At 38.9% G+C, this 22,763-nt stretch overlaps 1 protein-coding gene across 5 annotated transcripts in view; it reads right to left on the reverse strand.

Moving 5' to 3' along the window:
* COL26A1 (collagen type XXVI alpha 1 chain) overlaps positions 1–22,763 on the reverse strand; it is a 165,090-nt gene that overhangs the window by 20,960 nt on the left and 121,367 nt on the right. For 4 of the 5 annotated variants that reach the window (XM_039333997.1, XM_039333993.1, XM_039333994.1 and 1 more), the window contains 5 exons: positions 16,594–16,655; positions 11,659–11,812; positions 8,537–8,626; positions 6,271–6,423; positions 246–338 (listed from right to left, as the gene is read on the reverse strand). In XM_039333997.1, the coding sequence (XP_039189931.1) occupies positions 246–338; positions 6,271–6,423; positions 8,537–8,626; positions 11,659–11,812; positions 16,594–16,655 (552 nt within the window). The remainder of the gene's footprint in view (positions 1–245; positions 339–6,270; positions 6,424–8,536; positions 8,627–11,658; positions 11,813–16,593; positions 16,656–22,763) is intronic. The other variant, XM_039333996.1, reaches the window with a different exon arrangement.

The raw sequence follows: 22,763 nt of genomic DNA on the forward strand, positions 1-22,763 counted from the left end.
CAAGAACACTTATACAGTCTTGCTGAGTCCTAGAAACATTCTTGAAAATAAAGATGATTGTTCAAGCTGCCACTTTGTTTGCTTCCCATTTATTTTTCCAACAGGAACACAGATGGGAAGATCGAGGGTTGGGTGTTAAAAAAAAAATCAGGTGTGTCAAGCAAACAGGTTCTAGAAGTGATTGTACTTGGAGTGTCAAACACAGTTGTTTTATTCCTCTGTTTCTATCAATCCATCTGTCTTACCTGGCAGCCCTATGGGTCCTGGTGCCCCACGAGGTCCTGGCAAACCAGCCAATATAGTGTCAATGACAGTAGATGCTAACTGTGACTCTCCATCTGTATTAGCAAGAACAGGAGGTAAGACATCATTGTTCTTGTTAAATGCATGTTACTGTATTTTGTGCCATCTGGTGATTTCTCTTGCAGACTAATAGAATTGGACAGAGTTGGACAGTCAGTCCTTCAGTTCCATTCCCTTTCAGTCCATGTTTTATAGTATAGCACAAGATGCAGCCATAGCATCCTGATTGTTTGCTGTCTACCCTCCAAGGAGAGGAAGCCCTGTGCTTCTTCAGACAGTTATTTGCATTGTTGATCATCTCTTACCATTAGAATAAGAATTTCTCCTAACATTGAGCCAAAATCTGTTCCCTGTAATTTGTCTTTAATTGCTTCTAGCCCTACCCTCCGGTGAAACAAAAAACAAGTCTGAACAATACTGGAATAATTACTAGCATGCATCTTTTCTATTTTTCCATTCGTTCATTGTCCTGCAAATTCACCCCATCTTCATTCTGCTCTTCCTGAATTCTGGCTTAAAAAGAACACCCAATGTTCATTTCCCAAATTAGTCAGGTAGGCAATAGTTCCTTTGACCCATCTGCAGCTTTTCTCCACCCTTTGTTATGGATCTGCTGGTATCCATTAATAAAATATTTAAAAACAATGATTTTCCTGCAATCCTACATGATGGTACTAAAGTTTTTTTTAATGCAGTATCTAAGTAATATACTCCACAACTCCCATGTTTTTCTATAATATTGAACTGCCTTACAATTTTGTACTGTCATGTTAAGACTGCTGGTTTCCCTTTTTCCTGCAGCATTTTATGAAAGTGTACAAGGGGCCTATTTTTTAAAAAAATGAACAAAAAGAACTTTACTGTTGGAGGGTGTTCCAATTTTTTATTTTAATACAGGCAGTATGGGCTAATGATTTAGCAACTGTTTGAAGTTATGACAGATTCCTCCCCAGAATTATTTATAACCCATTTTTAAAGTTCTGATAGCTGCACACACACATGCAGTCAAATGGTTGCAGTTTGGCCCGTTGGCAACTGACTTGCATTTACAGCTGTTTCCAGTCTCGAGGTCACATGAGTGTAATTTTTAGCAGGTTTTGCTGATTTCCGGCATTTACCTCCTATTCCCGGCAAAAACCCAACCATTTGGAGAAAATGGGTTGGCTTAATAACCACCAAGTTTACTTAATGACTGCCGCAAAAAAAAAGTTGTAAAATTGGGTGCATCTGTGATCTACTCTACTTAAGACTGCCATAATTTACAACCATAACTCTAGGCTCAATTATGGCTGTAAGTCGAGGACTATCTGTAATGTGTATGTTGAAGCCAATAAATTCTGAAAGAATTTGCTATGCTCCCTTGTTCTTCTGAATATCTCCTTCTTGTCCTTCTGGTTTATTTATAATATATTGGTAAGGAAGCTAAGGATGAATGAACATGCTGGAAACAGGATAATTAATTGGACAGAGTATTACCTTGGTGTTTTCCCTTATTTATTTCTCCTTTTTAAAAGCAACCATGAACATTCAGAGAAAATATCGTTCTTTCTTTCTCTCCCCTTTCCAGAATGAAATCTTCAATAGTGTTGGAAAAAGAACATTGGAGAGAGATAAGCTAAAGTAAAACTGCAGAATATAAAATAATGAAACGGGTATGTGACGAGAAACAGGGACACAGCTCACAGGGACACAGCACATGGATCCAGGAGAAGAATTTATAGGACCTGAAGTACAAAGTAAAACAAAGGTCTGGGCCATGAGATGTTTACTGAGATGGTCAGGCTATATGCAGTCCAACAATTCCCAAATTCAACTTTCCCAACTTAGTGTCCCTTCAGATGTATTAGAACTACAACTCCTACAATTCTCCCAGCCTTTGGGAACACTGACTGGACACTACTAAGAAATCCTTAAACCAGGAGTCAACAGCATCTTCAAAAAGCACACCGTATCGTGCTTCTTCTAATTTTAAAAATTAAAAATGCCAAACTCTTACAAGATCTCATGTCTGAACAGAGACTTTTCAAGATTTGGCTGTATCAGGTGAAAGTGGATACTGCAAAATTATTATTGTCATCACCAAGCGATCATTACCATCATGATCCTTGACCACCATCTAGTGGCACTGCAGATGCTGCAAAACCAACTTTTTCTTCCTGCTCCTAAGTTAGGGGTTCTCAACCTTGGCAACTTTAAGACTTGTGGACTTCAACTCCCAGAATTCCTCAGCCAGCAAAGCTTGAAGTCCACAAGTCTTAAAGTTACCAAGGTTGAGAACCCCTGTCCTAAGTAGTAAAAAAGGAATGTATCAATACTAATGGGAACAAACCAATATCAAAGTTTTATTTATTGATGATTATGAGGTAAAGTAGAACAGGTCAACATGTGCAAATAAAAAGAAGAATATTGCCAAGTATTGAAACCAACCAAAGAGCAAGTTAAACTATTTGAGTTACTAAAAATAATATTTTCCCTTTTTTCTCCCAACAACACAAAGAAGCAGTGATTTAAGCCAAAGAACTATAATCCTGTAAAGTGATGTCATTTAAACTGACTTGAGGTTGACACCTTCCAGCTATAGCTGTCATCAAAAAGCTGCCCACTTTCATAACCCAAAATAGCTTAAAAATGCTTTTTGCTAGACTGGTCTTCTCATACTGGATGCCTTGGAATTCCCTGACAGTAGAAACTTTTCATAGCAATGGCTCAGAATGATGGGAGCTAGGTCTCAATACACCTGGAGCACTCCTGATGAAAGCAGAAAGCAAAAAACAGCTTCGTGCAGAAAATCTCTGAAAAAACAAGTTGATCCAGGGTTAGGAAGATAGAAAAACTATTGATGTTTTTGGACGGTTGGAGGAGATTCCTGAGAATACCATGGACAGCCAAGAAAACAAACAAATGAATCCAGAATTCTCATTTGAGGCACAAATGACAGGCTCAAATTATAGGACTTCAGATACCTTATACAAATATCTATTCCGTTGAGAAGTCCATAATGGGGGGAAAGGGGGAAGGAAGAAGACAACAGGACGACCAACAGCACAATGCCCCACTGGAAGATCTAGAAGACTAGGTTAGGAACATCATGCAAAAAAAAATCTATCTATGTGGTTGCTAAGAATCAACACTAACTTCAAAATAATCATCAAAGCACATCATCATAATCACCAGTGGTTTGCCGCTAACAGTAGCTTTTTCACCATTATCTAGGTTCTACTTCCCTCTGCTGTTAGTAATTTGGAGCTGCAACTTAAAGTTTTGCAATAGGTTCTGCTTCCCAAAAGTTTGTTTCACCCCTCTGGGAAGAGTTAATCTGGAATTTGATGAAGATGACAGCTAAGGACTAACTTTGCAGACCAAAGGCCATGAAGCTGAAGTGGCCAAATAGATCTGGTGAGAAATCCACAAGTAGCAGGACCAAAAGCTATAAATTAAATACATTCAAATACTTGAAAGGAGTATAACATAGGAGATGAAGATCTCTTCTCTAAACTATTCCAAAATACAGTTCACAGAATAATGAATTTAATTTATAGGAAGATAGATTCCAGTTAAATATGAAACTTCCTAATGCTAAGGGCAATTTGAAACCAGAACCAATTACCCAGAGAGATGATAGATTATATTTGAAGATTTGTGGGGGGAGGGGTGTTCAGGGAGACATTGAACATCTCTCTGGAAGTTTTAATTTGGATTCCAGCACTAAGGAGGGGGTTGGATTTGATGGCTCAAGTATCAGTTTCCTAGGATTCTATCAAATCTGGAACTTCTATTTGGGTAATGCAACAGTCTTCATGAATCAACAATGTCAACATTGGTCTTAGTTTTTCAATACTTCTGTATTCTGATGTTAGCTGCCTTCAATGGTCAAATAAAAATAAAAAGGACAGAATAAATTGAATAAATAAAATAGGTTAAATAAATGTGAATAAATAACCAAATATATAGAAAACAATTTGCCTAATCCCTTTTCAAAATTGCTTATGCAAAGTTTCGTGGATATATTCAGGACTGGCCCAAATATTAGGCAAACCAGAGCAACGTCAGCCTCATTAGACAGATAAGGCCAAGAAATCACAGGAAGGTTAAAGCTATCTTTATTGAGATTGGCTACAGTAAACAAATCATGCAGGTCTGATTGTGCTGGACCTTCTCCTCCTTTTTATGGTTCAATGAATTGTGCCCCTTTTGCCTAAGCAACAGAAATTGCATATCTCAAGCAAGGTCATCTTCCTTACTCTCGCCTCTCAAGAGATAGACAGGGACAGACAGTGAGTATGGGGCAAGTTCTATCTTCCTAATCTGCAGCAAAGGCTTTACTACACTCAAGGTAATGTTCGTGCCTTTCTAGAATAACTTGCCACCCCAGACATGCCCAAGCCATGTTGCTCTGAGATGATCCTTCTGGAGATGCCTTGGGAGGTGGCTATCATGTGTACCCGCATAGGCAGCCATTCTGGAAGCCTCACAAAGTGTGCTTCAGAGGCCAGCTCGGTGCTGATTTAGAGGATAAAAGTGGTCTTCCAGTTGATGGAAGGGGCAAATGAGAGGGAAATAGGGGAATCATGGCATATCCTCCTCCCACCCATGCAGTCTCTCCAGTAACCTTTAAGGTATATCTTATAACTACAATCATATTTTTTGTATTTGTCCTAAATGACCGATATTGAAATCAGTATGTTACATAGTCTCCATCTTGGTCGCTCTCTCTCTTTCTCTCTCTGTCATACTTTTTTTAACCACCCTTCAGCCACAAGGGTTGGGAACATGTTGTCCTCAAGACAGCCTTGAAACTCAGATTGTTTATTAATTAATGTATTAATCAAATGTATATATCTCCCCATCTGCCAAAAAAACTCTGAGCAGCAAACAATGATAAAAATAAAATGCAAATTTATAGTTAAGAATAAATAGGTTGAAGCTCCTTAAAAAATCTCCATTTTAACATCCAGGCACACCCACATTTCTGTCAATCAGTGGGCAGCATGATAGGCATTCTAGCCCAAAATTTTTAGGATGGCCACTGTCCCCTCCCCCGTGGTTTTCTTTCCTTGCCCTTCTAAACAGTCCTGAACATTTATTGTTTTTCCAATGGGGATCATCTTTATCCAATCACTTGATCATTTTAGCTCCTCTATCCAACACTTTTTTTTTTTTACTTCAGAAACCACTGGGATGATATTTCTTTTTGGAAAGAGAAGGCTTAGAAGAGAGTTGTTCAAGGTACCATGATGCAGAGCAATATTTTTCAACCTTGGCAACTTCAATCCCAGAATTCCCCAGCTGTCCACACATCTTAAAGTTGCCAAGGTTGAAAAACACTGATGTAGAGAGTAAGGAGGATGACCTTGAGCCTGGCTACACGTCTTGCGTATCTCCATCAAGATCCTCTTCCTTACTCTCTGCACAGAGCTCACGTGCTTGCCCTTTCTCTAGGTTCAGGTTACACATAGAGGAAGAGAATAAAAAAATCAAAAGAAGGCTACTCTTCCATCTCTTCATTCTTGTTATGCTTGCAGAAACTCAGAGAAGACAGGATTGTTGGAAGTAAGAGGGATAGCATAAAACAAGACGGCAGGGAAATGTCAGAATGGTCAATAATGACAAGAACTTCAACATATGCCCATCAACAACTACCTATGTGGCCATCCCTCATTCAACAATTGTTTTTTGCAATAGTAAGTTATATGTATTTTTTTCTTTGTAATTATTTATATAGCTCCTGTTTTTTATTCAGGAGCTCAAGACACTTCCCCCTCCTGTTTCAGCAACCCTGTGAGGGAGGTTGAGTTGACAGTGAGGAACTGGTACCAAGGAGATTCCATGGCTGAGGAGGGGCTTAAACCTGGGTCTTCCCCCCCCCCCCAAAGTTCAGGACTTTCACCAGTATACCTCAACAACTCTTTATGTGCATATACAGTTTACTGGGTATGCATTTCTTTTTCAAACCATGTGTAAACCTACTTTCTTTTTCACCATTGGGCTGCAGTGAGTAAAGAACTCCTTGTTGAAATGTTAACGGGAAATTTGGAGATGCTGGAGGTCCCGGTGGCCCTGGTGGTCCAGGAATCCCTGTCTCACCAGTATATCCTCTAGGTCCTGGAGGTCCAAGTTGTCCTAGAATTCAGAGCAAAGAAAGAGTCAGGATTCCTCAGAGCACTGGAAGTGCATTAGTTTTGCTGAGGATTAAGCTGAGCCTTAAGGCATCTGTCACGGAGCCTGTTCCTTAATGCAAAAAATCTTGCTTGAAATATGTGAAACATTGATAAAGGAAGGACAACTTTCTATCACAGCTAAGGCATGGCCAAGCATGAGTCATTCCATCCCCCCCCCCCAGTCTATCAAACCACTTCCTCCCAACATTGGATTATCAAGCATAAATATTTTGCATGCCAATTCTAGACATTGGTGGAGAAAGTCCTGGCTGTGAGGAGGAGACCAGAGCAAAAGAATATTAGTGTGTCCAGTTGAGCTACAAAGCAACTAAGAACCAAGGAATAAGCCAGCTTGTAAAAAAAAAAAAAGTCTAAATGGTAGAGGAATGTATACCAACTTGAGGAGAATTGGCTGCTCAAGTAAGCTTCAATTTGAAGAGGAACTTTTCTTAGTCCTCTCCAAAAAAACTGAATGGCTGGCCTGGGTGGGGAAGCATCCTCAGTCCAGCATAAAAGGTTGCAAAGAACTATACAGGTAGTTCTTGATTTACAACCTTTATCTTTAATGACCATTTGCAGTCTCAAAAGAGGTGCTTTTCAACCCATAGAGCACTTCTAGCCATTGTAAAAAGCTGTACTGCTCTCCCCCCAGTCACATGACCACATGTTGGGTGCTTGGCAACTTGTTTGCATTTACATCTGGTTGCCATGTGCCCTCTTATGGTGCAAGGAGGCAAAATCCTCTCTTATGCTGGAGGAATGGACTTCAAAGCTGGTAAAAATATTAGCAGAGAGAGGGAAGGCACATTCAGATCTGAAAGATTACTATTACTACAAAAGTAGTTTTAGTATTTATAACTTTGGTTTCCAAGTCTGGTCTACCTTGAAGAGCTGACATCAGTCTTCCAAGTCTGAAAGCACCTCCCCCTTCCTATCTTTATCTACAAAAGAATTAGGGAGGGTCAAGCCTAAGACCTTTTCTCAAATTACATTTCTGCCTGGGAAAGTGGAAGTTGTATCTGAAGAACAGTAGGTTGTAGAAAAATGGTGCCATGTAAATAAACATGGTAACTCATCAGTTGACTTGTTCCCAGATATGTAACAGTATAAGTATGCCCAGAAATTGGACAGAAAACATTTCTCCAAATTTGAAAGGTATCACATGGCATCTTCTTACTTGGTATATTCCAGTTGTTTAGACTTCACAGTCTAAACAACTGGAATATAGGGAGAAATTCGTGAGTAAATCTCATATGCAATTTTGCAATTCCAGCGATCAGGGCTTCTAGGTCTTAGCTCATCCAAGCTCACTCTGAACAGTTCAGAACCAGTTACATTTTTTTCAAGGATGGAGTGCTTTCTACATTGGTAGGCAGTGAAAGGTGAAGGGGCAGTGATACAGGACAATCTCACTAAGGGTTTTTGACCATATCAGCTCAGAAGCTGCAGGGAATAAGCACGAAACAGGATGTTCCTCCATCACCTAGAGAGCTAAGCAGGAGAAGTGTAATAAGCTGTGAGAATAACCTTGAGGAATAAGAGGAAGAGTTGCAACCAAGCAGTAATGTTAAAAATGATCAATGCCCCCCCACTTCTATCACCTGTATTGAGTGCCATGCAGATTTTAAGCACAAAACTGTTCTAAAAAAATAAAACATACTCCTACTGATGAGAAATTGTTGCCTTTGATGATGCATGTGATGTTCATTAATAAAATGAGGACCTATGATGAATCATGTATTCTTAAATGGAATAAATTACAGAGACCTGTTTTTCAGTTTTGGAAACAAACTGCTTTAATAACATTGGGATTAGAAAGGATAGCCAAGAAGAAAACTCAATTCAGCCATCAAGACTGAAGATTTGTGTTTGAGTGTGCTGGGCTCCAGGTCCCTGCAATCCCTTCCTATAATCTAAATCACTGTGCTGATGAGGACTATGGGAATATGGTTCATCTGGAAGCTACAGAATTGCCACGTAACATGTAGCCCAATTTCAAGTATCTTCATGAAATCTGCCAACTCAGGCTCCATATTGTCCTCCCATAAGTGTAGCTGTTTCTCTCTTCCACTCACCTGGTGATCCAGCTGGTCCTCTTTCACCAATCTCTCCCTTTTCCCCCTTTGGGCCTTGCAGTCCTGGTCTCCCAGTTGGCCCTGGTAGCCCTAAAAATACAAGCATAAACACTTTGGTTCAAAGGGAAAGCAACAGTGTCTAACAACAGGAGTCAGTTTCATGTTGTCACAGTGGTTAGAACGCAATACTGCAGACTAATTCTGCTGACTGCCAGGTGTTCAATCCTCACGGTGTAGGTGGTGTAGGGTTCCTGCCTGAGCAAAGGGTTAGACTAGAAGACTTCCAAGGTCCCTTCCAATTATTATTATTATTATTATTAGTAGTAGTAGTAGTAGTAGTAGTAGTAGTACTAGTAGTATATGCTGACTATGTAAAGCTGCTTAGATAGGACTGTAAAGCACTGTGAAGCAGTATAGAAGTCCAAGTGCTATTGCAATGCTTACAAATATAGTTATGTGTCTATATGTATCTTTATTACAGTCAAAAAAGTTGAATGAGAAAGCAACATTTAAATACCTAATTAAGCAGTCTAACTATAAGATATTCATTAATAGGAAACTGCTCATAACATATCAAGAATAATAATTCACACCTTCCTAATTGGTTCACAAACTGTGTTCTTAATTGATAAACACTGCCAAAAATTCCGCTGCAGCAGGGATCTCCTTGAAATTTCTGTCCCAAAATAAACATTTTACATATTCAGCATGAGATCAGCTTGCAACTATTTTTAATAAGACCCAGATCAAGTCTAAGATAAGCCTTTTTCTCCCACCACTCTCAAATAATTACAATGGGTCCAACACATATTTAAGTCTGAGAGATAATATGAAAAAAGAGGCAAAGCTTGAAAAAAATTGTCTGTGTTTGGCATGGAGAAGAAAAGACTGGAGGAAGACATGATGGCTGTCTTCAAATATTTGGAGGTTGCCAGGTAGAAGATGAGACATACTTTTTAAGAGTCCTTCTGGAAGACAGGTCACGATAGGTTTAAATTACAAAAAAGTACATGTTGGTTGGATATTGGGAAAACATTCCTAAAGATATGGGATATTCAAAAATAGATCAACCATTTGGAATTTCTCTTCCTTCACTGAAAGTGCTTAAATTGAATCTGAATGACTCTGTCGGGGTACTATAGTAAATGGATTCCTGAACTGGATAGGACTGGATTACATGAGCCTTAAAGCCACTTCAAATTCTGTGATTTTCCAGAACAAAAAGTAAATCAGACCTTGCTAGTAGCTATGTATACAAAACATGCTTAACCAAGTTACTCAAAATCTTAGTGGCTCCATTTGCATAGCAACTAAGGCAACCATTGCAAATAACTAAGGTGATTTTTATGTAAGGGTTTGGTTTAGTGAATGGAGACTTAAGCACATTGAGTGAACCCAGCCAGTTTATGGTTCATAAAATGAGTAAATTCCATCACTAGCTAAGTACATTGAGCAACTGTATGTAGCTATTTCTCAAGCAAGTGTTTTCAAATGCGTTGAAAAAATATAGATGATCTGATTATTGTTAAGAAGTTAAGACATGAGATGGATTAGCTGATGCCTGTTCCAAACTAAATTCATTCTGTGAAGAATAAGTGAGGCCAATAAATCCCACACAGTCTGTTTCTCCACGGATATAATGGATATTTATTATATACAATAATAGTCAGTGATCTTAAGCATGACAAAACTAAAGGAATGCCTGTATGCCATTAATTAATGCTTTGCTAAATTAAAAAAAGGTTGCATTTAAAAATAAGATTTGCAGATCAAATAATTACTGTACTTTGAAAAAGTAATATAATTTGCAGTGAGGAAATTAAACTTTCCTTCCTCATTCATTTTCCCCCTGTAACCTCTCCCCTCCCCCTCACAATTACCTCCATCCTGAAATCCCATTTCTCTTGCCCTGTTTCCACATGTAGCCACCTTAATCATCCTTGAATCCTTTTTCCCAGAGAACTCCTGTTTTCTACTCTTTTCTTTCTGCACTGCCTTCCCTGGAAGATTTCTCCCTAAGACCATTTTTCACTTAATTAATTTTACCCCTTCTTTTCCCTTTTCCAGCCCTTCCCTGTCACTCAGACAATCTTCTTCTACCAGAGGATGGGAAGAGAGAACAAGTGCTATTACATATATAATGAGAAATTACCACTAACATCCTAACATCATTATTACTGGTGGAAGGAAAGCTTGAAAGAAAGACTTCCTCTGTCTTTGATCACTCATTTCCGAAGCATCTCTCCCTCCCTCCCTCCCTCCCTCCCTCTCTCTCTCTCTCTCTCTCTCTGTGTGTGTGTGTGAGAGAGAGAGGGGGGGGAAGACAGAGACAGAGACAGAGACAACAGAGTAACAGGGAAGTGATGGCCATATACTTGCAACCTATCCATTACTATTTCAACCAAGGGAAACTGGTAAAAGAGGTCAAGTAGCATTGGTCATTGGGATAAAAGCAGCATCACAGTCCCATGACACAAGACTCACGTCTTTTATGATGACATCATAATGACACCATGCTCATGATATTATGCAGAGGTCCAAAAGGAGCAGTGTGATGCTGCTTTCATTATTTTGATAAAAGTGGCCGTAGTTGTGGACATCCATGTCTCTAGACATTGTGAATTAGTGAATATTGGGAACAGCTTATTTGCAGAGCTGACTGCATAGGGCAGGGGTGTCAAACTGCCAGCCTGCAGGCCGGATGTATCATGCTGAAACCGTGCCCACCCTATTGCTGGCAATGGAAAAAGAGTTGCGATACATTGCGACACGTCATGTGACGTTGCAAGTTTGACATGCCTGGCGTAGGGGAAGACTTCTCTCTTTATGAAGATCCAACAGGATTTCCCCTTTTCTTGGACAATGTCTAAACATACTTTTTTCAGAAAGGTTGGTTACTTACTTACTTAAATAAGTAAGATACTTGTATAGCAAATGATAATGCTATAACTAATGATTAAATTTCTTGGCGTGAGCCCAGACATAATGTTATTTGATTGAAATAATGAACCACAAATTCAATGCAGAAAAAAGACAGAATTGGCCTACTAGGAAATACATGGCATTTCCCATTTTTATGAAAATCAGATGCCCAGGAAGAGAACACAAGGCAATCTGCTCACCAACAGGTCCCATTGGTTTCCTCAGGGCTGTTCCTGGATTAGCTAGGGGAATAGCATCAGGCACCACATCATCATACCAAGTGGCTGTAGTTCTTGTCATTGGAAGATCATTGTCTGAAGGTGAAGCTCGTTCTGCAGCCTCAAGCAAAAGGATCTGGATGGAAAACATAATGGTCAAAACAAATTGTATATAAGAAAGTGACATGGAGGCAATCATACCAAGTCATTTTGAGTAGGACATGGTGTTTGAATGAAAATCAGGACCATGAACAGCTCCTAATCAGTCCTTGAGTACTGGAGCAGCTGGATTAATGTTGTCCCAGCAGAAAATAGGAATTTCTCTGAAATAGTATTTGAATCATTAGCTCAAGGGATGGTGTCCTCGAGAAAACTTTGGATCCCTGGGTTACAGTCTTTAGTACCTATAGGAAAAACTTCTGGGGCAGACAGGCTGCACCTTGCAAAACCTAAGAAGAATATCTTTGGAAAACATATTGTTGAAGTCATCTGGAGGGCTAGGGGTTCTATTTCTTAGAACCACACTTAAAACACAAGTCTAAAGTTAGTATACTGTATCTTACATACACCAAGACAGGGGTCCTCAACCTGTGGGCCGTGAGGAGTTGCAACTGGGCTGTGGAAATGGCCGGCAAGCGGGTGCACGTGCATGCATATCTTCAGTTGTGCGAGCAGAGGTGAGCATCAGAGAGCATATGCACATGCGCTCCATTTAAGTGAGAGGCAGGAGCATTTGTATGCCATTCATGCAAATAGAGCTGTGCACACACACACACACTTGCCAGCCACGTGCGCAAACTCCACCCCCACCGCCAGTCCACAAAAATGTAAATGTTGGGGAACTCTGCACTAGGAGATACAGCAGAGAAATTTTTAAAAGAGCATTACTAAAGGGCTCAGATGCCTGTATGGACAGCAAACAGGCAAACCTAAAGGAGAATAAAGATGACATTGAAAGTATTACAGACACTAGCTGGGATGGATATCATAATTGGAATACTGTGCAAGAAAGATTTAATTTGTTCAGAAGAAACAGATCCGACAAAAGGAGAATCTCATTGTATATAAAGACACATTTATACAGAAATTAATAAGTCACTGGGAGTTTGGCAGCAAATAAATTTAATAACAACAACACATCAGGGAGGAAAACCCTGTTGAAAGTGCTTGGGTAAATATTAAGACTGAAAACAACAAAACAAAAATGATGTTGTGGGCATGTACTACAGGCAATTCAACCAAGCAAAAGATACAGGTGAAATTTTTGCAGACTGGATGATCAAGATATCCAGGAAACACTTTAGTGAAAATGAAGGATTTCAATTTCCTTGACATCACTTGGAATCATACTCTGCAGTAAGTGGGAGATCCAATAATTTCTTGACATATCTTGTAGACAACTGCAGTGGAGAAAGATCTAGAGAATCAGCTATACTGGACTTAATACTTACTAACAAGGAGTAAGTGGTAAAGGAAATGAAAGTGGTAAGAACTTTGAGAATGACCATATACTCCTAGAATTTACTACAGCTTAGGCAGCTGCAAATGTTTTCTACATAACTTACTAACCTTGTTTGGTAGTTTCTAGAACACAGAGCATAGAATCATAGGGATGGAAGGAACCACAGAGGTCTTCTAGTCCAACTCCCTGCTCAAGACAAGAGATGTTACCATCCCAGTCAAATGGTTTGTCCAGTCTATTTTTGAAAACCTCCAGTGATGGAGCACCCACATCTCCTGGAGACAAGCTATTCCATTGATTAATTGTTCTCACTGTTAGAAAATTTCTCCTTACTTCTTCTTCTTCTTGTTGTTAATTGCGAAGTCGTGTCTCTGACCCATCGCGACCCCATGGACAACGTTCCTCCAGGTCTTCCTGTCCTCTACCATCTTCTGGAGTCCATTGGTTTCTTTTAATAAGTTTTCACCCATTACTTCTTTTCCTGCCCTCTAGTGGCTTAGGTTAGAGAATAAGTAAATCCCCTCTTCTCTATGACAGCTCTCAAGTACTGGAAGATAGACATTACGTCCCTCCTAATCCTTCTCTTCTATAGGCTAGACATAACTAGCTCTCTCAACCATTTATCATGTGATTTAGCCTCCAGACCCCTTATTAAATTAAGTCTGCATTTGTAGGCACATTTATCTATAAGAAAGCATAATTTAATTCACTGGGACTTATTTCTGAGTAGATGTAGATAAGACGGCATTTCATCTCACATAGCTGTTAACAGTTATTAAGAAAAATGTATTTAAATTAAATGTGTGGAACGAAACACTCTATTTTGCTTGAAATAAATAAGCACAAGCCTTTTAATGATATGGGGGAAAGTTATAATTTGGAGCCTGGCAGAGAGAGAGAATTATATTACAAAAAAAGAGCGATCATGCAAAAAGCATGTGGTCGTTTAGCAATCACACATGGAATCAATCATAACTAGCATTTGTGTAATCTCATGTCCTCATATCCAGGACACCACAGCCTATGCCTTTCACTGGGATGCATGATATCAAATCAGATAACTGCAAGTTTTCAAAGAGTGGTCCAAACCTTAAATTTCTAACAGACTATTCATAATCCACCATGGATTTTGCTAAAAGCTTATAGCAGATCGGACAATAAAAAACTGGGCTCCAGAGAACCTGACAAATATAGATAGTCCTGGACAGATTATGCATTGTGAAATCTAATACCTAAGTATAGTTTTAAATAGCATATACTGTATACACTACATGCAGCCATGTACACACAAGGCTTCATGGTTGGTCAAGTGCTGGTGGCCTTGGAAACGAAGATCCACAATAACCAAAAAGAAAAGAATAACAAAGATGATTAGGGGGCTAGAGGCTAAACCACATGAAGAATGGTTGCAGGAATTGGATATGTCTAGTTTAACGGAAAAAAAATGAAAATCTTAAAAATCTATGCACATAATATATTCTTCCTAAGTTCTACTTCCTGAAGTTGAACTTCAAAAGATCAAATCTCCTGGCCTAAAGCAGCAACAGCTTTATCTGTTTTGGTGACTTTTCACTTGGGATGGTACCTAAGTTATGTGGTGGGAATCAGCTCAACTGAATTGGTCAAGGGAATCTCATACAAAAGAAAATTCTCAATCAACCCATCCTCAGGCAGTTAGCCACTGGCTCTAGCAGCTAGGTTTAATGGGAAATGAGGTGCAGCAAGGAAAGCCAAACCATTAACACTACTAACTATGCCACAAAGACGCAAAGGAAATATAGTAGACAGGGAAATCTTGGGGTCTTAGCAATTTAAGGACAAGAGTGTGCATGGGGAAGGGAAGAGATGCATTAGTCAACATAGGATAAAAAAAAATCCTTCCATTTTTGGGTGGGGAAAGTCAATCCAACAGTATCTAGATACTATAACAATGGGGGGGGGGGGACAAACAAAGAAGCTTGATTTCTCAGAGCAAATTAGTTTTGGACAAGTTCATGGGAATGGACTGTATGAACCCAGATGCCTCCCAGGCATACCTTAACAAGATGCCCACAAACTTGGGATTGAGATTTCAGGAATTTCTTATCGACTTTACCATTATTTTCATTTTTTTGTTGTTGTTATTTTCTGTTTTGATAAACTAATACAAATTTTGAAACCAGAAAAAAACAGATAAGGGCTGTCTTTCATTTCTTTGGGTGAATTTTAGTTAATGGCAGATGTGAAGAAAATGTTGCTTCCGGACTTTTCAAATTCTATTTGTTTCCATAAAGATGTGATCTTTCCACCTCCGTTAAAATCTAGGACTAATATACATTTACATCCTCCTCTGTGAAAAAGATCCCTAGCTTGTGATACAAATAAATCAGAGGTTTCCTTCCGTCCAGCCCACAGTAACCTTGATAACATGTCGTGTTATGATTTTGAGGAAAGAAAGAAAGCTGGCATCATACAAGATCAGTACTGATGGATTGAGACTTCATGGTAATAGATTCAAATGAGATGTTATGAGGAAATTTCTTGACGATAAGAGATTGACTCATGAATGTTGGAAATTAAAACATTCCACAAACATGTGTGAACATTCCTGAGAGAAGAAATCTGACCTGAGCAATTATTAGTGAAGCAGGATATAACTATAACAGGAAGTAGATTATGGGAATAGATAATGCTAGCACCTAGCTAGCTATATTTTACCAAATCAAAGAGCACATGTTCTGTGTGCATCTGTATTTGGGAAGAAAATGGTCATAAATTAGGATCCTAACAGATTAAAAAAAGGGACAGAGAATCGATCCTTAATACTATCTATACCCTACTGCCTACTTGAGATCTGTAGGCCAAGAGGTGCTAAAGAATCAATGCCATTCAATTTACACCTCCAGTTATAAAGTGGCCTATTCCTCCCCCTTGGTGGTCATCTTCAGATAGACACTGGATAGTCATTTGTTTAAAAGATTTTCTCAGATCCTACACTAAGCAGCAGATTGAACTGGTGTGTGTCTTCTAAGATCTTGTCCAATTCTATGACCATGAACATTTTTCTATTCATAAATTAAAGGAGAATGGTTGAAGTCTTTTAAATGAAGGATCCCCACCAGTCCATTTGGAACCAGGCCGTGGAAGTGGTGGGTGAGTGCACACACTCACGCATTTGCAAAGCTCTGTATGTGCAAGCAGCAGGCGTGTGGCTCGCCACTCACGCAAATGGAGCTGTGTACATGCGTGCACACCTGCCACTTGTGCATAAGAATTCCCTCTGTCTCCCCCCCCTCTGCCAGTCCTCAAAGCCGGAAGATTGGAAATTGCTGTTTTAAATTAGAGTCTGGGGGATGCTCCAGAAAAGTGGGATAGGATATTTTACGACAGCTGAGATCAATGAAGTCAGGTAGATGAAGGCCAAAGGTAGGGAGTATTCTCAGACATCCAAATGGTTTCTTGAAAAATGTACTTACTTTGGCTTCCAAGATATTCAGCCTTTCAGTCATATCTGTGAGCTTTGTGCAATTCATACATTCTAGAAGAAAGAAAAACATTGGGTTTGTTACAACATATGGTTAAAATAAATGAAAAACTCACATTGATCATGTTTTAATTTTATTTTAATTACTGCAATGTACTGTCTGTGCTTAGCTTTTCAATTTTTTTTTAAAAAAATCCCTAGGGGGTAATTGCAATTATTTATTAACACAATAACATTTCAAAAACAGTACACATTCCTATGTTGGATGCAAATAAATAAATGATTAGTTTCAGAAAAGAAGCAGACGGATGATCCTTATAACATTTAAAAAGTGGTCTGGCTTGGAAACAATAATGATAAAACAATTAGAAATGTTTTAACCAAATGTTTTATTTGCTGGAGAACAAGGGTTAGACAACAGAGTGGTAGATGATTTGGACTACGGTTCCCATTAGCACCAAACAAAAAGGCCAATGAATAAGGATTCTAGTAACTGTTGTTCAGAAGCCTTTGGTTGCTTAACTGTGCCCAAAATAGGAACGGGGAAAAGCAAATTTCTTTACATATCTGCAACAGAATTGCATGGAGGCTTGGGAGTTCAGAACACATATTCCATCTCCTCTGCGAAGATTGTTGGATGGAACTACAGATAGTCCTTAACCAATGATTTAGCAATTGTCAAGTTATAATGAACCCCTCAAAACCTACAACCTGGTTCTGACGTTTTGATGGCCATCTCCTCTCCATGGTCTCACAACTGCATTTTGGGGGCTTGGCAACTGGTTTACAGGCATTTACAATGTCTTGTGGTCACAGGCCTGCAATGTACTCATTTATTTATTTATTTAAATTTATGTTCTGCCCATCTTGCAATTTGAGGCAATTCTGGGCAGTTTATAATGAAGTGCAAATGTTTTTGTAAAACATTTTACAAGCTTGTCACATATACCACTTCATAGTGCTTTACAGACCTCTCTAAGCAGTTTACAGAGTCCGCATTTTGCCTCCAACAATCTGGGTCTTCATTTTACTGATCTCGGAAGGATGGAAGGCTGAGTCAACCTTGAGCCGTTCAGAATCAAACTTCTGGCAGTGGGCAGAGTCAGCCTGCAATACTGCATTCTAACCACTGTGCAACCACGGCTCCTTAAGGAAAAACAAAGTAATGTGTTCCATCTCTGATGCGTGTCTCTCTTCTTTTTTCATGTTTTGTTTATGTGTTTGGGCGCTTTGAGAAGCAATTCCAAGTAACACTATTTTTTTATTTAAGCTAAATGTTTTGAGGATAAATATAATTTTTTGAGCTCTTTTGACAATTCTGTCAAAACTGCTAACATTCCAAAAACTATGGAGAAACCCTTTCCAGTGTACTCTGACATTTACAATCCTTTCCACTTGCTTTTGAACTATTCTTCGCTTGGTAGTGCCACATCTATATGTAAAGCTTCACCTACTATGACATACATCGTGTTCTGTTTTTGATGTCAGTCTTTCTGAACTTGAAAGGCCCATAATATTTTTACACAATTGTTCTGAAATAACAATAAAGAGCCATAGGAATAATGCCCTGTTTATGGTCTGGACTGCTTGCTGTTGGAAAAAAGGTTGCTGAACCTGATACATACTTTTTCAATTTTAATCAGCTTTTGTCCCAAGGTAATAACAACCAATGTGTAAAATAAATTTTAAAATATATAAACTAAAATAAGGCAGTAGGTGGCAGTACTGACAAAGCAACATCTTGAAAGGAAACTAGGAAAAGGTGGAAAAAAGGAAAAGGAAAGGTGAGGGACAGACGGATCTTGACTCATTAGAATGTTATTTTAACAATAGTAAAATAGCTTGCATTGGAAAGGACACACCAACCACCAGACCTACTTGTTGGAAGAGGAATGGATGGATGGATGGATGGATGGATGGATGGATGGATGGATGGATAGATGAATGAATGAATGAATTTATTTGAGTCAATTTGACTATGGAAAAAATGTTCCTAATGTGTTTAGTGTTAACTCACAAGAGCCCAATAGGTAAATGCCCACTGCAAAATGGCTCATTTATTTGACAGTAAGAACTACTAAGCAATGAAATAGTTTGCCCCCTGGACTTGTGGATGCTCCATTACTGGAAGTTTTCAAGAAAATAACCTACTTTTAAGAAGGTAGGTTATTCATTTTTTTCTTTTGCACATGACAAGCTTATAAAATGTTTTACAAAAAATATTGCAGTTCCCTTTGATACAAATTAATGTTTGTAATAGGGGCAAGCCCATACCGACATACCACTGAATTCAGGAAATGGCTAGAAAATGGCTCATGCTTGAAAGAAAACAGATGGCAAATATCCAGAGCATGGCGGGCTGGCCTCTCCACCTGAAGGGTCCAGCAGTCCCACCCTTCTATTAAATGTTGAGTCTGTTCACATTGTGCACGCAATCCAGTTCCTGAGTTAATCCACTTTCTAGATTCATAATTTTCAGTAAGGTTCAAAAACAGAAACAATCAAATACTCCTATCCCAAGTATAGTTAATATTAACCTATTAAGGGTTAATGTTTAACCCTTACATAATGTTAATGTGTAACCCTTAATTAACATTAAGAGTTAATGTTAGAGTGCAGCTCCTAGGTTTTTTTTTCATAGATTTGGATAAATATTGTGAAAATGATCCTTCAGTGTATCATACAAAAAGAAAGTGGGGAGAGGGAAAACTGAGTGCAACTATGCATAAAATAACTTTCTAATCCTATCTTGAGACTGTTCCCAAAATGGGAAATGCTGGATATATCTGATAAATCAAAGAAAAGTCAGTGTCCCAATTAATTTAATTAAAAATAAATTTAAACATAAATCAGACCAGGGATACATCTATACAAAGTGGATTAAATATATTTAAACCACATGGCTGATTAAATCAATCACTACCCAGTCAGCCATATTTATTTGCAGTGCACTACTAAAGAATCAATGACACAACCCTATCTTTTACTACTGCAAGGCTGCCATCATTTCCTGGCACTTAAAAAATATATATTTCAGGAAAAATCAAATCAAATCCAAACCATTGTTAAGTCTTTCTACTATCGTAAGGAACATAATCCTAGAGTAGCCCTGGAAAATTTTAGTGCAGTGTTTCTCAACCTTGACAATTTTAAGGCATGTGGACTTTAACTCCCAGAATTCCACAGCCAACAATGCTGGCTGTGGAATTCTGGGAGTTGAAGTCCACATGCCTTAATATTGTCAAGGCTTGGAAACATTGTTTTAGTGTCTCTAAGAACTTCTTTTTTAGATTTTTATAAATCCTGCCTTTAGTATTTTAATAAATAGCTCAAGGCAATACTCCTTCCTCCTCCTATTTGCACCATAAGAGCATTCATTCCTATGAAGTGAGTTAGACTGAGAGAGAGGAACTGGCCCAAAGTCCCCCAGCTGGCTTTCATGCCTAAGGTAGGACTAGAACTCACCATCTCCTAGGTCCTAGCCTGGTGCCTTAACCACTAGACCAAACATTAATCTTAACATTAACATTAACCACTAGACCAAACCACATTACAAGGTAATGGTGGTTGAAAAGAGAAAGACTATGGACTTCTTTGCTTCCATCTAGTAGTTGTCTATTTTCCAGCTCAGAATTTGTAGATCCAGCTTGAGAGATAATTCAATGTTTTCATCAAATGCTTCTTTTCACTCATGCAGAAACCCAGTCCTTCAATGAAATCCATGTGATAAACTTTTTATGATATTTTAAATTGTCCAAAGATGGTTTCTCAGGCAATGCGTTTCTTCAGAGAAAAATATCAGGCTCATTTTAATCCAATTGTTTCATTATTTGCAGGTTTACACCAATAGAAGACAGTGATTCTTCAAGTTCAGAACATTCCAGATGGTGACTAATAATTTAGGATTAAGTTAAATCCTGACTTAAAGCTGATTAGAAGCTGGTTTTTTTGTTCAATAATAAAAATATGATAAACATATGATTAAAGATATGATGAATAGTTGCAGGAACTGGTTATGTCTAGTTTAATAAAGACTAGGAGTGACATGATAGCAGTTTCCCAATATTTGAGGGGCTGTCACAAAGAAAAAGGGGGTCAACCTCTTCTCCAAAGCACCTGAGGGCAGGACAATTATCAAAGGGAGATCCTACCTAGAACTAAGGAGTAATTTCCTGACAGTGAAAACAATCAGTAGAACAGCTTGCCTTCCGAATTTGGGAGTACTCCAACAATAGATGTTTTTAAGAAGAGACTGGACAGCCACTTACCCAGAATGGTTAAGGTCTCCTGCTTGGGCAGGGGGTTGGACTAGAAGACCTCCAAGGACCCTTCCAACTCTGTCAATAATCAGACGGGATGCTAAGCTCCCAATGCCCTGTTTGTCTACTCATTTCCAGGCAGGAAGAAAGAATAAAGCAAACAACCTGCATTAACCATCACTACCTCATTTGAAGCCTATCTAATAAGCTCCCTGACTGAATGATATAAAAATGTGGCCTCTCACCAGTAGAAAAACAAGCAATTCAAGAAAAGATTTAATCCACCCTTTGCCTACTCTGCTGGTTTTCTACTTGGGAGTTCTTTTTAAAATGTTGGCATCTATTCAAATAAGGTTTCCCCAGACAGCAATCTGGCCTTCTCTTTTCAACTGTTTTGTCCTTGTGTGGACTATCTTTTAGAATGGAAAACTTCCCAGCCGAGTCTTGGAGAAAGTTCCCATTTCCCTTTGCCATCTTCTGATGCCTTAATAGCAATCCTTAGACACCAGGAACTGAGGGAGTTCATCCAGAAATTACAGGACTTGCAACTTCAGATTCCTTTCTGCCCAGGCATCCATTACCAATGATGACAACCTTTGCCATTTCTACAAGTATCCCCCCACATCCCCAATTTACAGGAAAGCAGTTAAAAGCATACTACTTTGAGAGAGAGGAAGATAAATCTCTTCTCAGCAGCCCCCAAATTCATCTCCAGAGACCTGGCTTTGCACCTCCAGTTTGCTAAAACAATAAGTCCTGTCCTTGTTAGAGATTCTACTCTGGAGCAAATTACTCAGGTTTGTGCTGCAGCCGGCATTAGGTTTCTGCTGAGCCTGCTGGTTTTTGCCAGTGTGGCAAAAGATAGACATCTAGGACTGAGCCCTTTTATCCCCAGATGTGTCATTGCTTCCTTCACAAAACCCCTCTGTGGTTTTGGGTAGCTCATCTGCTTAGCAGATGTGCTGTTTCTATGACTCCCAAGGCTTTCCCCTAGAACAAATCTACAGATGTTCATTGAGGTACACCCTTCCTAAACAACATTTTACTTCCCTGGAAGCTACTGGGCTCTCTGATCAGCTCCTGCTGGGATCCTGAAATCTATTTTCAGTTCTGAGCAGGGACAGAACAGCAACACAACATGACAATGATATGCAGCAAAATGCCTTCAGCCTAAGATGTTTTTGAACTCAGTAATTGTTAATTTAGGATAGATAGAATGCATGATACAAGGAGACAGATTACAGAATCAGATCCTTTGATGCAAAAATATGCTTGTTGTAGGCCACTGAGCCACACTATACAGATAGTCCTTGACTTATAACCATACATTTAGCAACCATTCAGAATTACAATGGCACTTTAAAAAGAGACTTATGACCATTCTTCCCACTTATGATTGCTTTAGCATCTCCATGATCACATATTCAAAATCCAGATGCTTGACATGCATTTATGATAGTTGAAGCACCCTAGGGCCATGTCTATAGAGATTCTCCATAGGGCCATGTGACAACTATTTGTGACCTTTCCAACTGGCTTCAGACAAGCAAAGTCAATGGGGGAGGCCAGATTTGCTTAACAACTGTGTGATTTACTTAACATCTGCAATGATTTGTTTAACAATTATGGCAAAACAAGTTGTAATATTGGCACAACTCACTTGACAACCCACCTTGTTTAGCAACAGAAATTTTAGCTCCAATTGTAGTCGTAACTAGAGGACTACTGTACACGGAGTAGTCAGTAAAACGTTCTGGTAGTAGCAAACCACTTCTCTATCACTGCCATGAAAACGGTGGGGAGTCAGCTAAACTAAGTTCAATATCATAGTTTCTTTACATTTTTATATTAAGAAATTTGCATCTTCAATCTATTCTGTGACTTTCTGGCAAGCAGCCCTTTA

The sequence above is a fragment of the Crotalus tigris genome, unplaced genomic scaffold (genome assembly GCF_016545835.1).
Source record: "Crotalus tigris isolate CLP2741 ecotype Arizona unplaced genomic scaffold, ASM1654583v1 scf7180000024514.4999324561:1519799, whole genome shotgun sequence".
NCBI lineage: Eukaryota > Metazoa > Chordata > Lepidosauria > Squamata > Viperidae > Crotalus > Crotalus tigris.